Source organism: Ranitomeya imitator, chromosome 3 (genome assembly GCF_032444005.1).
Source record: "Ranitomeya imitator isolate aRanImi1 chromosome 3, aRanImi1.pri, whole genome shotgun sequence".
NCBI classification, from domain to species: Eukaryota; Metazoa; Chordata; class Amphibia; order Anura; family Dendrobatidae; genus Ranitomeya; species Ranitomeya imitator.
Window position 1 is genome coordinate 267,061,374 of NC_091284.1, and position 17,356 is coordinate 267,078,729.

A 17,356-nucleotide genomic window follows, 5' to 3' on the forward strand; every position below is an offset into this window, starting at 1 on the left:
AGTGTATAAACAGTATTATGGAACATGTATTGTAGAAAATCATAGGCATGCATTATTTCATATGAAGTGTAAGTGAATGTTCAGTGGTTAGAAGCTATGGGATGTGATGTGGAAAATATACTGTAATTGTGATTTGGTTCTAGAGCTCTAAGCTGCAAAGTTCAGCAGATGTCATATAAAGATTAAAGCCACAATCTTGTTAGTGAGCGGGAGAAGGACAGGAAAATGAGAGATTATGTATTTACACATGAGGTGGAGTGTTTCCTGCCAACGGTTTGGCACCAACCGTCTGAAATACTATGCCACAGTTGGCAGACCTCACTACTTCACACTGTAATCATGCCGCAGAGCAATGCACACAGAGTGACATCTGTTCATATCTAGTGTGGTCCTCTGTTACAGCTGACATCATACAGTATCAACCAGCTGTCCATGGCTGACTGTCAGCTCTAAATATGGATTTTATGGACAGACTTTGTGCTAACTACTCTATCAGGTCCCAGGCTGCCCTGGTCTTCATCCTTTAAGGGAACCTGTCATGTCCCCAAAAGCTATTAACCTGCAGCTATGGGGTTAATCTGCAGTTGAATAGTGGTACAAACCAGCCTGGCCACTGCACTAAAAGTTTGGGAGGAAATCAACTTTGTTCCTCCTGGCAGTCCCTCCAGATTTCAGTCATAGAGACGTACCGGCACGGCTTCAGTCACTGCTAAGTACATAGTGAGTGGTGGCTGTAACCACTCCCCAGCACACTGACTGACCACTGACTATGCACTGATATGCTACAGGAATGGCTGTCAATCAATGTGTCAGGATGTGATTACAGTAGCTGTATCCCTTGTGATGACTGAAGCCTTTACAGCTGAAATCCGGAGGCTGCTGAGAGGAATAATGTTCCTCTTCTCCCTGTAGCTGTGCATTCAGTGCGGGGGCTAGGCAGATTTACAACAGTATTAACTTGCACATTAATCTATGATTTTCAGGTTAGTAGTGATTGGGAACCTGACCGGTTCCTTTTAATCAATGAACAGGTATGTAGACTACTACATAATGGTGGTACCATTGGTTCCACGACCAAACCAATATAACTTTGAGCTGTTGGTGTACCTAGAATGAAAACTAAAAGGGTCAGGCTACTGTATATTATGCCAACCGATACCATAATGTCAGGAGTAGGACCAATGTGACGTTCTCTTGTGCAAGTATACCATTGAACTCATGCCACCAAGCTTAAAGGCTGTCATAATACAGGGCAAAACAGCAATCAAAACTGTAATGGGGGTCTATACACTTCAGGAAAGAGTCACAATTTTGTCTTGAATGCAGTGATAGCCAGAAAGTTGTTTGGAGACCACGTGGGCAATGCCAGGAAGGGGCCATGATGAGTGAATGGTATACTGTTCCACTTCCATGATTATGATGTGAGGTGGCATAATATATGGTAGCCAGATCTCTCTCTTCATTCCTTCTTTCATATAAAATATATAATTCTTCAGGAGCCCTAGGCGTAGGCATACATTGGAATTTCAGTTTCAGCAGTTACATTTCTTCAGATAAGCTCTCTGAGATGTCCTACATGTTTCAATAGTTCTTCAGTGTCAAATGCATACGTGGTCAAACACACAAATGGCATCTCCTCACAGATCTTCATAGCAGATTTGGTAATAACAAATGTATGTCACAACCCTAGAAGGATGACCATATGCAATGTGATACATGTGTAAGAGGGTGGTGCTGTCATGGACAATAAGAAACACGCTATCACTTTAAGAGGCTGCATCCCCTTGTCTGGTGTGATGGTATGTTCTGCTTTTCTCCCCTACTCTTATGGGTGTTATTAGCTGGTCTGTGCTGTGTGCAGGGGGTGGAGCTGAAGCAACGTGGAGAGAGGAAGTTTTCTAGAGAGGACTGAGAGAACTTTGTGCTGTTCTGGCCACAAGAAGGAACTTTGGCTGCAAGAAAGATTACACAGCTTGAGACGAACTGCGTTTGCTAAATAGACTTTCCCGGTTACAGCAAAGGGTGGCTGTTCTGTGCTGGTTTGTAAAGCCACGAAGATACTGAGAAAGGGACTTACAGTTTCCAGGAGTAAGGAAAAGACCACGCTTTGCAGAGCTGACAGGAATCCGTGCGCACCACCGTTTTGGACTTCGGGGGCCCCCTGGGACTGGACCTGTGTCCCCAACATCACCGTGAGTTTGTTCCTGTATGGTGCACCAGTGAGGGCCTAGTGCAGGCTTCAGTAGTTAGAGCACGGTAGCCGTGTGGCCTGCGTAGTAAAGGCCAGGGAGGTTATATGCAGAGTAGCATTGATATTTGTTTTGTTGTGTAAAGTTGCTTGTTAGACAGACTCTGAGTTTGTAATTGTTGAAGCACCGTGCTATTTTACAGACAAGATAACTCATGTGCATTATCTTTTGTTATTGTAAACCTCTGTTTGCACCTTCCTTGTCCCTTCCATTCCTTGTCTCCCAATAAATCTATCCTTTGTTGTTTGCACCTCATCTTGTGTACAGTAGTCTTCCTGCACCGTGGTGGTCCCCCGGCCATCGCTTCAAGTGGCGCTGCGAGCAGGGTACTGTCACCAAGATGGAGGCAGCAGACAGCAATGGCGGGAATACTAACATTAATGGGGATGCTGTGGGCATTGGTGGAACCCCTGCAAGGACACTCCCTATGGGCACCATATTTATTGTGCTCCCAAAGTTTGACGGCAAGAATATGCCACTGTCCGACTGGGTGTCCTGGCTGCAATGCACCCTGAAGATTTATAACATCAGTCCAGACCTTGAAGCGGACATTGCTTTAACTGCCCTAGAGGGGGAAGCCCGCAGAAATGTCTGCCTACAACCAGAACTCACCCGCAGTACCCTGAAGGAGCTAGTGAAGTTCTTGGAAGAGATCTACGGCGAGACTGCTAGCGCGGGACATCTTCACGCCAAATTTTTCTCTAGGCTGCAGCGGGAAGAAGAAGGAATTTCTCAGTATGCAACAGCACTGCAAGAAGTGTTCGAAGAGGTGCAGAGAAAGGAGGCAGATGGATTTGGCGGCATGGGCTCTAAGGACCGGATACTCCGGGAGCAATTCATTCTGGGACTACACAGCACATCCTTGAGGCGAGCACTCTCAGAACGGGTCCGGGCAGATCCAGCCCTTACGTTTCGTCAAGTTCTGGCGGAAACAGTGTCCCGAAGTAAAGAAGAAAGCTATGCGTCTGGAGTGATGCGTGTCCAGGGTGCCAATTCCAGAGGGGACCCAAACCATCAAGAGGTGCTGGTCCAGGTAGTGCAAGACTTTTAGCGGTCCCTTGTTAATGTGCAAGAGAAACTGACCCAGATGGAGCGAAGAGTGGGGGAACTGTTATGATACGGTGGTCTAGGAGCAACATGGAACGAGCTCTGAAGGAAGTGGTAACTGTACTGACCGCAGACCCTAAGCTCAACACAACACTAGAAGTATCCATGGAATGCTCCTAACTCTCCCTAGGCATCTCGTCATAGCTTAAGAGCTAACTACCCCTAAAGATAGAAACAGGAAAGCTATCTTGCCTCAGAGAAAATCCCCAAAGGATAGATTAGCCCCCCACAGATAATGACTGTGAGTGGAGAGGGAAAAGACATACACAGAATGAAACCAGGATGAGCACAGGAGGCCAGTCTAGCTAAATAGATAGGACAGGATGGAATACTGTGCGGTCAGTATAAAACACTACAAAAATCCACGCAGAGTTTACAAAAAATCTCTACACCTGACTAAAGGTGTGGAGGGTAAATCTGCTTCCCAGAGCTTCCAGCAAGACAGAATTAATTCATACTGATAAGCTGGACAAACAAAGAAAGCACAGAATGGATAAGTCCACAATCTATGGACAGAAAAGAGCAAGCAAAAACTTAGCTTTGCTGAACTGGTCAGGATAACAGGGAAATCCAAAGAGATGTGAATCCAACCAGGAACCATTTACAAGTGGCACTGGCTGAAGGAAAGAGCCAGGCCGAAATAACCGAGAAGAAGAGACGATAAGTGGAGGCAGCTGATGACAGCTAAGTCCAAGGAGCAGCCATACCACTTGAAACCACAAGAGGGAGCCCAAGAGCAGAACTCACAAAAGTGCCACTTATAACCACCGGAGGGAGCCCAAGAGCGGAATTCACAACAGGGAACTACAAGAGACTGACTCACCATACTCATGCAACCATTCTTCAGCCCGATCGACAAGGGATCAGTGGGAACAAGCCCCATCCCGTCAGGCATCGGTGGCACGAGGACAGGCTCGAAGTACCCCTCGGCGAGGAGGAGGCATTCAATGCTGGGAGTGTGGAGGACGGGGGCACCTTGCCTGAGACTGTCGGAACTATACTCAAGGCCAGAGGAAGCCGCCGTTAAACTACCAACCCCCGCAGTAGTGCGGCACTCTGCGGGGGAGGCGAGAAGAGAGGCCGCTCCATATCATAACGAACACTTGATCGCTGGGAGCCCCATCCTACGTGCTGAATTTGAAGGAGTTCTGGTGGATTGCCTGGTAGATACCGGGTCACAAGTGACAACGATGCCAGAAGCGTACTTCAAGCAGCATTTCCAGGACCTGGCCAAGCCAGAATAAGAGTCATTGATTCGCTTGTTTGCTGCCAACCAACAACCGATTCCGGTCACAGGGGTCGTGTGGATGAATATTCGAATCTGTGGGCAAGAAGTTGGAAGAAAAGGGATCCTACTAGTCCCTGAGCCTGTCAAGGAAGATGTGCCTGTAGTACTGGGAATGAATATCCTACGTGAACTCGATCAGATTATGTTTACCAAACGGGGACCTGGATATTGGAAGAAGGCTACTCCGCATAAGCCTACTCAAGAAGCCCTTCAACAACTGATCCGCGTCTGTGGGACGCAGAAGAGTGTGCCATCTTATCAGACGGTAGGGGTCATCCGGGCTCCTGGTAAAGAACCTGTAATCCTACCTCCCGAGCGAGAAACTATAGTATACCTTCCAGTGGGGACTCACCGCAACCTTGATGGGTTGGAAGTGGTTGTTCAGCCTGTGGTAGGCGGAGGAGTGGATCAAGAAGTCATGATAGCTCGTACGATAGCTGTGGTCCAGCGAGGACATGTCCCCATAGGAGCTTTGAATGTGAGCCCCAGGGAGGTCATCTTGCCACGAGGGACAGATCTGGCCCTGGTGTACATACATAAGGGTGAAGTGGTGAGTCAGAAGGAGATGTCTTTATCACTGAAAGAAGGCGTGGGGTGGACCCTAGCAGTTGCTGCGGGAGACGAAGAGACACCATCCCCGGAGTGGATGGGTCATCCTTGATCAAATGGAAGTGGATGTGAAGCCTATGGGCCCTAAGCGTGTGCAAGCAATAGAAACTATGCTGTGGGAAAATCAGGCCACATTCGCCCGTCACGCCGAAGATTTCGGCTGTACTGAAGCCATCACACATGAGATGCCGACTGGGGAAGCTCGTCCAAATCGAGAACGATACCGGCAGATCCCGCCCAAGATGTGAAAACATTACTGAGGCAGATGCTGGATTCAGGAGTGGTGCAGAGTAGTCAGAGCCCTTGGGCAGCCCCGGTGGTGCTCGTCAAGAAAAAGGATGGGACCATCCGGTTCTGTGTAGATTACAGGAAACTCAATGCCTGCACTGTTCGAGACTCGTATCCGTTGCCCCGCATCGAGGAATCCTTGACAGCGTTGGGGAAAGCCAAGTACTTCTCCACCCTGGACCTAGTAAGCGGATACTGGCAAGTAGCCGTGGCAGAGAAAGACAGAGAGAAAACCGCCTTCATCCTCCCTATGGGACTGTACGAGTTGAACCGGATGCCCTTTGGTCTCTCCAATGCTCCAGGCACCTTTCAACGGCTGATGGAAAAGTGTTTGGGAGATTTACATTTCGAGGCTACCCTGATCTATCTGGATGACATCATTGTGTTTTCATCCTCATTCGAAGACCACCTTGCCCGGCTTGGACAGGTACTCGGAAGACTGCGGGCTCATAACCTGAAGTTAAAGCCAAAAAAATGCCACCTCTTCAAGAGGGAGATCGAGTACCTAGGCCACATAGTGTCACAAGATGGAGTTCTACCCTCGCCAGAAAAAGTGGCTGCTATCCAGAAGTGGCCAGTCCCTCAAACAGTGAGAGAACTCCAGGCCTTCCTGGGACTCGCGGGGTACTACCGCCGGTTTGTTAAAGACTTCGCGAAGGTGGCAGGTCCTCTCAATGAGTTGCTGAGGGGGACCGCTGGAGTGCCTAAGACCCAGAGCATCCCCTGGGCACAGGGACAACACGAGGCCTTCCAGGCTATAAAGAATGCGCTTACTTCGGCCCCGATTTTGGCCTACGCAGACTTCGATCAACCGTTCCTGTTGTACACCGATGGTAGCCTTTATGGACTCGGTGCAGTACTTTCTCAGATACAAGATGGACATGAGAGAGTTATCGGGTATGCTAGCAGGTCCCTGCGAGACAGCGAAAGAAACCCTCACAATTACAGCTCCTTCCGGTTAGAGCTCCTGGCCCTTGTGTGGGCCATGACAGAAAAGTTTGCAGGCTTCCTGACAGGTACCAAAATTCAAGTTCGAACAGACAATAATCCTCTGGCCCACCTTGAGAACGCTAAACTTGGGGCCTTAGAACAAAGGTGGATGGCTCGCCTGGCCAAGTTCGACTTTACCATCCGTTATCGCTTTGCTACCGAAAACGCAAATGCGGATGGGCTGTCAAGAGTGCCTGTGGAGACTCCAGTGGGGGATCTTGATGAGCAACTCGAAGAGGAGGAAACGCCAGACTTCAATAAGTTCAAGCCCCCAATGGTTGTGGCCCAGTCAAGAAGGGAGGTCTGCGCATTACCCCGGTCCCTGGGGAGAACCAATGAGGAATGGGGACACGTTCAGGATGAAGATGAAGGGCTGAGACAGATGAAATGGTGGGTAACGCAAAAGCAGAAGCCTGGCAAACAAGAGAGAGATAATCTGGACTCTGAAATGAGGAGTGTGTTGCACCAGTGGGATAGACTGGAAGTGCGAGAGTCAGTACTATATCGTAAGAGGCAACAGCCAAAAGATATGGAAGTAAGGTGGCAAGTGGTCATCCCAGGAAGAATGGCTCAAGAAATAGCTAAAGAAGCCCACGAATTCGGAGCGCACTTCGGCCCTACAAAGACCTACCAATGGTTGCAGCGGTATGTGTGTTGCCCCCGGTTGGAGCTTGTGGTGGAAGAGGTTTGCCGGCAGTGTCGAGTATGTGACCTCATTAAGAGTACTGAACAGAGGGCACCCATCCAGACCATACAAACTAAGGAACCGTTGGAAGTCTTGATGATCAACTATTTCCTCGTGGGACACTCGGCCCGGGGGCTGCAATACTGTTTGGTGATGACCGATCATTTCTCTAAGTTCGCAGTAGTCACTCCGACTAGAGACCAGACTGCGGAATCGGCGGCGCGAGCCATCTGTCAAGACTTCATCCGGGTGTATGGGTGTCCAAAGCGCATCCACTCCGACCAAGGCGCATGTTTACAAGGCAAGGTGATGGAAGAATTGTATCGCATGTATGGCATCGAGCGGTCCCGGACCACCCCTTACAATCCTCAAGGCAATGGAGCTTGCGAACGCTTCAACAGAACCTTGCTTCAGATGCTGAGAACATTGGAGGAGGATAAGGTGTGTTGGCCAGACTATCTGCCAGAATTGGTCTGGACCTACAACAATCGGGTCCACTCCACCACGGGTTATACCCCCAATCTACTGTTTGGAAGAGCTGGACGAGAGATCATTGAGCTGAATTTGGAACAGCCAGAGGAGCTGATGGAGCGAACTGTCACCTCATGGGTGAAAGAGCATCGGCAACGTTTGCAAACGATACGGCGGTTGGCGGGTCAGCAACTGCAAGAAAAAGAACATACGGCCCGCAAACCGACTCAAGAGTTACCGCTCCAACCTGGAGACCGAGTATTGGTCAGAGAGAAACGCCCTAAGGGAAAACTAAGTGAGAGATGGGAAGTACAGCCGTACAAGGTTATCGAGCGAGTGTATGCTAACGGCCCTGTCTACAAGGTACAGATTGAAGATGGGGCATCTGCCCCTAGAGTACTTCACAGAAATATGCTGCGGCCTTGCCGGTCTGAGGTCTGTTCTATGCCATTGTCGCCTGAAGGCGCCACTCCACTTCCGGAATCTGTCATGCCTGATGACCAAATCGATGATGAGTGGTGGACCGTCCCTGACACAGTAGGGGATCCTCAGCCGCCCAGGGACGGTAATCTCATGGATGTACCAGTACCGCCATGCGACGATGAGACCAGACCAGAGCTCACAACGTCCCCTGCAACAAGTGTTCCTCTGGAAGATAGTCAAGCCTTGCCTGACAGCCAAGAGCTTCGGAGATCCCAGAGGTCTAATGCAGGGGTTCCACCAGTCCGATATGTAGAACAGTGTGCTCTGTCTGTTTTTACACCTTTGTTGCCTCCTCCATTACACTTTTACCCTGATGCTGTGATGGCCGAGGACGACCATCATTAAGAAGGGAGGCATGTAAGAGGGTGGTGCTGCCATGGACAATAAGAAACACGCTATCACTTTAAGAGGCTGCATCCCCTTGTCTGGTGTGATGGTATGTTCTGCTTTTCTCCCCTACTCTTATGGGTGTTATGAGCTGGTCGGTGCTGTGTGCAGGGGGTGGAGCTGAAGCAGCGTGGAGAGAGGAAGTTTTCTAGAGAGGACTGAGAGAACTTTGTGCTGTTCTGGCCACAAGAAGGAACTTTGGCTGCAAGAAAGATTACACAGCTTGAGACGAACTGCGTTTGCTAAATAGACTTTCCCGGTTACAGCAAAGGGTGGCTGTTCTGTGCTAGTTTGTAAAGCCACGAAGATACTGAGAAGGGGACTTACAGTTTCCAGGAGCAAGGAGAAGACCACGCTTTGTAGAGCTGACAGGAATCCGTGCGCACCACCGTTTTGGACTTCGGGGGCCCCCTGGGACTGGACCTGTGTCCCCAACATCACCGTGAGTTTGATCCTGCATGGTGCACCAGTGAGGGCCTAGTGCAGGCTTCAGTAGTTAGAGCACGGTAGCCGTGTGGCCTGCGTAGTAAAGGCCAGGGAGGTTATATGCAGAGTAGCATTGATATTTGTTTTGTTGTGTAAAGTTGCTTGTAAAGGTACCTTCACACTAAACGATATCGCTAGCGATCCGTGACGTTGCAGCGTCCTGGCTAGCGATATCGTTTAGTTTGACACGCAGCAGCGATCAGAATCCTGCTGTGAAGTCGTTGGTCGGGGCTAGAAGGCCAGAACTTTCTTTGGTCGTTGGCTCTCCCGCTGACATCGCTGAATCGGCGTGTGTGACACTGATTCAGCGATGTCTTCGCTGGTAACCAGGGTAAACATCGGGTTACTAAGCGCAGGGCCGCGCTTAGTAACCCGATGTTTACCCTGGTTACCATCCTAAAAGTAAAAAAACCAAACGCTTCATACTTACCTTCCGCTGTCTGTCCCCGGCGCTGTGCTTTCCTGCACTCACTGTGAGCACAGCGGCCGGAAAGCAGAGCGGTGACGTCACCGCTCTGCTTTCCGGCCGCTGTGCTCACAGCCAGTACAGAGAAGCACAGCGCCGAGGGACAGACAGCGGAAGGTAAGTATGAAGCGTTTGTTTTTTTTACTTTTAGGATGGTAACCAGGGTAAACATCGGGTTACTAAGCGCGGTCCTGCGCTTAGTAACCCGATGTTTACCCTGGTTCCTGGCATCGATGGTCGCTGGAGAGCTGTCTGTGTGACAGCTCTCCAGCGACCAAACAGCGACGCTGCAGCGATCCGGATCGTTGTCTGGATCGCTGCAGCGTTGTTTAGTGTGAAGGTACCTTTAGACAGACTCTGAGTTTGTAATTGTTGAAGCACGGTGCTATTTTACAGACAAGATAACTCATGTGCATTATCTTTTGTTATTGTAAACCTCTGTTTGCACCTTCCTTGTCCCTTCCATTCCCTGTCTCCCAATAAATCTATCCTTTGTTGTTTGCACCTCATCTTGTGTACAGTAGTCTTCCTGCACCGTGGTGGTCCCCCGGCCATTGCTTCACATGAGCTATTCCACAGTTAATGGTTTCACAGGTAATGGTTTCATTGTGCAATTCACAGGAAGTCAGAGACTGACTTCCTGTCTCTACATTAGCTCATGTACTGAACTGGTTGTCACAGTAGCCAACAAGTCACCAAACTTCTTTCAATGAATGGGGATAGATACATGTGGCTGGGTGGAATTAAATACATTAAACGGTGAGAATATTGATAGTGAGTAAGCAATATCTGTGCACACAAATTACTGAAGTGCTTCTTCAATCAATCAATTATTCAGGTGAAATGATGACAGCCTATGCATGTACATATGTAGTTATGATATCTCTGCTATTCTATATTGTTATTCTCCATTACACTATGGACACTAGTAATCATACAGATGATTTACTTATAAAAAATGACATCTACACGTTTTACACCAGGAATAAAAAAAAAATCATAAAAATACATTTAGGTGAAACTCCTATATGCAGAAATACAATTGTATTGAGTCATCTTATCTTTATTGTCCTCTGTTTTAGAAAAGGAACTGGCACTGACCGTCTCCATGGCAACCATGCCAACTGTCCACTTAGCAAAACGACATTCATATACAGCCACAAACCAGGTGATGTCTGGAACATGTCTTTCTAATACTTAGAATATATCATAGATTAACTTTTATGCAATTAAACAAAGAGAATTGGAGAAGCCCATATCCATAGTAGAGCATGTTAGGCTATATTCACACTTAGCGGTTTTTACCGCGGAACCGCCGCGATTTTGATGCTGCGGGTCCGCAGCAGTTTCCATAGCGTTTACAGTAACATGTAAACCCTATGGAAACCGCAAACCGCTGTGCACATGCTGCGGGAAAAACCGCGCGGGAACGCAGCGGTTTACAACCCGCAGCATGTCACTTCTTTGTGCAGAATCGCTGCGATTCTGCACCCATAGGAATACATTGAACCGCTTACTTCCCGCATGGGGCTGTGCCCACGTTGCGGGAAGTAAGCGGATAATGTGCGGGTGGTACCCGGGGAGGAGGAGAGGAGACTCTCCTCCAGGCCCTGGGAACCATATTTGGGGTTAAAAAATAAAAAATCTGGTTATACTCACCCTCTGATGTCCGGAGCTCCTGGGCGCTGCACGCGGCCGTCCGGTCAGAGTTGCTGTGCGACCAGGACCTGCGGTGACGTCGCGGTCACATGACCGTGACGTCACGAAGGGTCCTTCTCCCACAGCATCTTTGGAACCGGACCGCCGGGTGCAGCGCCCAGGAGATCCGGACATCAGAGGGTGAGTATAACCAATTTTTATTATTTTTAACATTACTATTGATGCTGCATATTGCTGCATATGCAGCATCAATAGTATAGGCGGAAACCCGCAGCGGAAACCGCGGAACAAACCGCGATAAATCTGCAGGGAGAACCGCAGTTGTTTTGCCCTGCAGATTTATCAAATCCGCTGCGGGAGAACCCGCAGGGACCCGACGCAAGGTGTGCACATAGCCTTATTCTTACATCTTGTCTGACCTCTAGTGGTCATCACCCAGCATTGCACTCACATTTCATGAGTAACCATATTCATATTCCATGTATTTCTTATATCTCGTCTGACCTCTAGTGGTCATCATACAGCACTGCGTCCACATTTCATGTACCCTATTACTATATGGGATCTATGGGGTAACGTTTATCCTTGTGGAGAGTGACATGCCTGGCATGCCAGATTGGCTAGGTGGGGTGCTTCTGACTGGGATCTGGTGCAGTCATGTAATGATGTGATATAATATCCTGATACAATTCATCATCTATATCGCATAATGTCCCAAATGATTCAATAAATTCAATTCAATGGGTAAAACACTTCCCAAAAGTAAACCATATCATCCAACAACCCAGGCATGTGTTAGCCGTGGGTAGAAAAGGAGTGTGGCAAATGTGTATTTCTTTTTTACTCATTTGTATTGAAAATAATTGATAAAAAAAGAGATGTTTTAAAATAAGAAAGGTGAAAAATAAGAAGGAGGGACTGAGAATTAGTAATAGTAATAATAATAGTTATTAAGGTTGAAGGAAGACTTTAAGTCCATCTAGTTCAACCCATAGCCTAACCTAACATGCCCTAACATTAAAGGGAACCTGTCACCTGAATTTGGCGGGACTGGTTTTGGGTCATATGGGCGGAGTTTTTGGGTGTTTGATTCACCCTTTCCTTACCCGCTGGCTGCATGCTGGCTGCAATATTGGATTGAAGTTCATTCTTTGTCCTCCATAGTACGCGCCTGCACAAGGCAAGATTGCTTTGCGCAGGCGTGTACTATGGAGGACAGAGAATGAACTTCAATCCAATATTGCAGCCAGCATGCAGCCAGCGGGTAAGGAAAGGGTGAATCAAACACCCAAAAACTCCGCCCATATGACCCAAAACCAGTCCCGCCAAATTCAGGTGACAGAGTCCCTTTAAAAGTAAAGTTTGCAAGATATGGTAATTAGTATAGACCAATAATAATGCAGGTGGCATATTTTAAGACCAAATAGCATAGAATCTCATGAACAATATATAATATTAGAAAAAAGGCCCTAAGTTTAAAGTGCATAGATAGTGCAAAACAAGTATAGTACAAATTGAGGTATTACTTACAATCAATTGAATCTGTTACATAAGACCTGATTGTAATTAATAAATCTATCGCTATAAAGTGATTATACGTATTCAGTAAACAGTATAGTCTGTCTTTTTTTCACCATTTTTTATCATCCAGAAAGAAAATCTGACCTATTATGGTGTATAGCTGAATGCGTGGAGTGCTGCTAGAGAACATATGGTAGCGACAGGGGAAATTTAGGATCTGATGTTGCTGTAGGTGCAGACCATAACCGACCTAATCACAAACCCATTCTAAAGATAGTGGTAGAAAGGAAGCATTCCGAATTGTAAGATGAAAAGAAGGTGATAGAGATGAAGTTATAAGCAAGTAGTGGCGGTGGTAAAGTCCCGTCCCTCTGCCTCGATGTGCACATTTCGCCCTCCCCTCCTGAAGAAGCTGGGTGAAACGTACGCGTTGGGGCAGAGGGACAGGACTTTACCAATATATGTGAACAGCATTATATATTATATTTGGTACGTGAAAAAGTATGCAAAAAACCAATGTCTGCGTGATGCCTCAGTGTGTTAATGATCTTAGTCTTTTCTTTTCCATCAATTTAACGATGTAAACTTTGCGATTCTTTTTTTTGTGTGGGGGGGTGAAGGGGTGGGGAAATGGGGTTCCTGCACTCACACTATCTCTACGCCTGAACAGTAATAATCAGTAAGAATACACAAGGACTTTGTAAGATTGTTGTTGGCATGTCCTTGGTGACATCGGCCTTTATACATAAAGCGTACCTTCAATGCAGCTAAGCTGAAGCCGGAGTCCATGATGTTAGACACCGGCCGTCCTTTATCTATGTCCTCCAGAACTCTCACGGCTCTGATGCACTCACTGGCTCTCTGGTGAACCTAGAAATGTAAGGTAAAGATGGTGACTTGGCTCTGTTCACATTTGTGTGGATCTCCTCTACCTGCCATCATTAATATCGGAGCTCCCGACAGACCCCATTATAGGTAAAGCAGAATTCATTTCGATCCAATGAAATGCCTATCCATCATGGCGGACAGCACTGGTTTATGAACAGCAGCCATAATGATGCTGAGAACTAGCGGGATGTCATTACAGAAAGTGTGCAGCACATTTGCCATCATACACACACTGGGTATACCTCCTGCTCCTCACTGGTCTGTAGGGAAAATACCTGATAGTTCCGGATATAAAACTCTTTCTTCATTCCTGGTTGCACATTTTTAAATGGGACCCAGATCTCCTGCATGGGTGTGACGGCATCTCCTTCCGAAAAATGGTACGTGGCAGAGGCTGAACCATCCCTGAGACATCAAGATGTTATTCATAGTACAGAGAAGTCTTTATATAATTAATATCATAGTCATCACTGACAGAAGCTTATCTCTATTTCTATTTCTCTTTTCAAAGAAGCACTCCCATCAAAATTTGTATCCTCTTACTATAGTCCAGTCATCATATTATATAGCACTGCGTACTTACAGTTGCTCATTTTGCCTTTCTACCCAGCTAATTCTTCTCTTTGCCTTTAGGTGTATGACCTCACAGGATTAAAAACTGACTGAATCCTTCTTAGCTCTATGTAGGAACAGGAGGTCAGTTTTCCCTGTATGAGTTATGAGTCACTGCCAAAGTTCCTGTCAGGGGGAGGAGGAGCAGTTGGGTCAGGAGTTGGAAGATGGGAATGATAAATACAGGGACGAGAGACTTCCTGTTTCTACAGAGAGCAAAGAAAAGAATAAGCTGGGTAGAAAGGCAAATGAGCAATTGTAAGTGCACAGTGCTCTATAATATGATGATTGCAATATATTAAGAGGATAAAAACTTTGTTGGGAGTGTTTCTTTAAATAAATGTGTCCACTTATCTATTGAATATACAGTTCTGGCAAAAATTAAGAGACCACTGCAAAATGTTCAGTTTGTCTGATAAACTTCTGACAACATGTCTCTGAATATTCAAGCAATAAATTTTGTATTTTTTTTCCTGACAAAGAAAAATGGTCAAAAAAAATAAAAATAAATAAATAATGCTTTCAGACCTCAATGCAAAAAAAAAACAAGTTCATAATCATTTAGAAACAACAATACTAATGTTTTAACTCAGGAAGAGTTCAGAAATCAATATTTTGTGGAATAACCATGATTTTTAATCACAGCTTTCATCCATCTCGGCATGCTTTCCACCAGTCTTTCACACTGCTCCTGGCGCAAAAATGTAAGCAGTTCTTCTTTGTGTGATGGCTTGTGACTATCCCTCATCCTCTTGATTACATTCCAGAGGTTTTCAATGGGGTTCAGGTCTAGAGATTGAGCTGCCCATGACAGGGATTTGATGTGGTGGTCTCTTAATTGTTGCCACAGCTGTATATGTACACCCATACTGTGAGAATAATACCATGGTTGGTGGGGTGCGGTCTATGGGGAAAAATCTGGAATGCTTATGGATCGCCCCCAGACACAGGGCCACGGGTTCTCGGTACCGGGCCTCTCTGGTTCGGTTCTGAGGCTGTCACGGTGGCTAGACCCGGTCCGCGACCCTGCTAAGGGGCGTCCAATAAAGGTGGAACAGTTTGTCAGGGGTTCGTGACGCCACCTGTGGTGTTCGGTCAGGGTGACCGACGCTGCTGTGGGGTCCGCTGGGGTGATGGAATTGCAGCTGGATGGTATACCTTCCCACAGGTGAAGTATGTCCCCAGGGCTTCCCAGTCGTATAGGTGGTGATGGTGTGAGGTGCAGGCAATAACGAGGACACAAGGTTGCAGTCTCTTTACCTCTTTACTGAAGACTTCAGGATCCTCAATCCAGAGCACGTATAACAGAGCTATCAGAGACCGGCCGGTCCGATGGGCACTTCCAGAATTTCCCTCGCAGATGGAAATCATTGCCTACCAATAGCGCCTGTGTGTTGTAGTCCTACCCTGCTGAGCATTCGGAATAGTCCTCACAACTGCTGTTCTCGTTCGTTCGTTCTCTGCAGCTCTCTCTCTCTCTCTCGTTCTTTGGTTCCAGATGTTGCTAGTTTCTAACGTCCACCAGATATGTCATGGCTAGGACGCCACCCGTTTGACGGGAAGGCTCGGAGCTCTTCCGGGACCCTAGAGACGCCCCTCTCCACGCGTTGCCCCCTATGTCTTCGTAGGTGTAGTAAGGTAGACAGCCAACCTATAATTAACTGTCCGGCGGAATTTGAAGTAAGGCCTGAAGTCAGTTACTCCTACGGTGATCCGGCCACCGACTACGCGCCTCAGTAAGATGTTGCCTCTCTCTCTCGGCACGACTCTTACTGGCTCTCCTTTGTGCTTGATCTCGTTTACACTGTTCCACAATATCCTTCCCTTCGTGTCTCTCTCCTGGATACCGCCGCAGGGTGTGCAGGCGTGCTTCCGTTACGTTCTGTTCTGTTCGCTAGGCACCTGCCAGGTTCCCACGCCTGACAGGGACCCCCCTGTGCCTTCTCCCTGCAACACCCCCTGCCACGGGATGTTGCCTGGTTCCAACCCAGTCAGCTTCTGAATAACTTCCTCCCCAGCCCCTAGTTTTATCAGTGTGAAGAGTGGCCCGATAAATAAAGCCTTTTTCTCCCCCTAGTGGCCGGAGTGTGAAGTGTAATGTGTTCTGGTGATACCTGGTCAGGAGAACTCCATAGTGCCATCAGACGTACCGCCACTCTCCTTAACGGCAGAGTGCCATACTGCAACGACCAGGTCTCTGGGGCGCTGCACTTACGTCAGCTGTCACATGGCGGTATTGCATGTCATTGCTCTAGGTCAAAAACTACATCGTCTGTGCTAGTTAATGGCTCGGACAAAGATTTGTTTCCTGTTTATGCTTAGAAACTTTTCACTTTTATGGCTGTCAAAGCCTAGCCGGCGTGTAGCCACGTCAATAATACAGGTGATATGAGCTGTCACATCTTGTGCAGTCACGGTGCTGCTTTCACTTCACAATGTACCCCTGACATATGGGAGCTGCAGCCTGACTTGTGGCTCTGGATCAGTCCTCTTCCATTGCGCTAGTTATGAGAACTGTACCTCCATTTATATACCTAACTTTTTTACCGACTCACCTGTGTTCAAGGGCGGCTACCAGAAAACCATTGGATGCAAGTTCCATGCACAGGGATGAGCTTAGAGTTCTAAGGGAGGGAAAAGAAAAGCATCCACATTTACCGTATATACTCGAGTATAAGCCGACCCGAGTATAAGCCGACCCCCATAATTTTGCCACAAAAAACTGGGAAAACTTATTGACTTATTGACTCGAGTATAAGCCTAGGGTGGAAATGCAGCATTTACCGGTGAATTTCAAAAATAAAAATAGATCATTATTTCCCCATAGCTGTGCCATATAGTGCTCTGCATCGTTCATTATTCCCCCATAGCTCTGCCATATAGTGCTCTGCACCGTTCATATTTCCCCATAGCTGTGCCATATAGTGCTCTGCACCGTTCATATTTCCCCATAGCTGTGCCATATAGTGCTCTGCACCGTTCATATTTCCCCATAGCTCTGCCATATAGTGCTCTGCACCGTTCATATTTCCCCCCATAGCTGTGCCCCATATAGTGCTCTGCACCATTCATATTTCCCCATAGCTCTGCCATATAGTGCTCTGCACCGTTCATATTTCCCCATAGCTGTGCCATATAGTGCTCTGCACCGTTCATATTTCCCCATA

The 17,356-nt window shown here is 47.4% G+C and overlaps 1 protein-coding gene across 1 annotated transcript in view; it reads right to left on the reverse strand.

The window, feature by feature from the left end:
- Positions 1-17,356, reverse strand: part of PAFAH2 (platelet activating factor acetylhydrolase 2) — a 73,520-nt gene that overhangs the window by 49,317 nt on the left and 6,847 nt on the right. The window contains exons 4-6 of the mRNA XM_069756450.1: positions 16,745-16,813; positions 13,853-13,982; positions 13,446-13,559 (exon numbers count right to left, since the gene is read on the reverse strand). Of these exons, the coding sequence (XP_069612551.1) occupies positions 13,446-13,559; positions 13,853-13,982; positions 16,745-16,813 (313 nt within the window). The remainder of the gene's footprint in view (positions 1-13,445; positions 13,560-13,852; positions 13,983-16,744; positions 16,814-17,356) is intronic.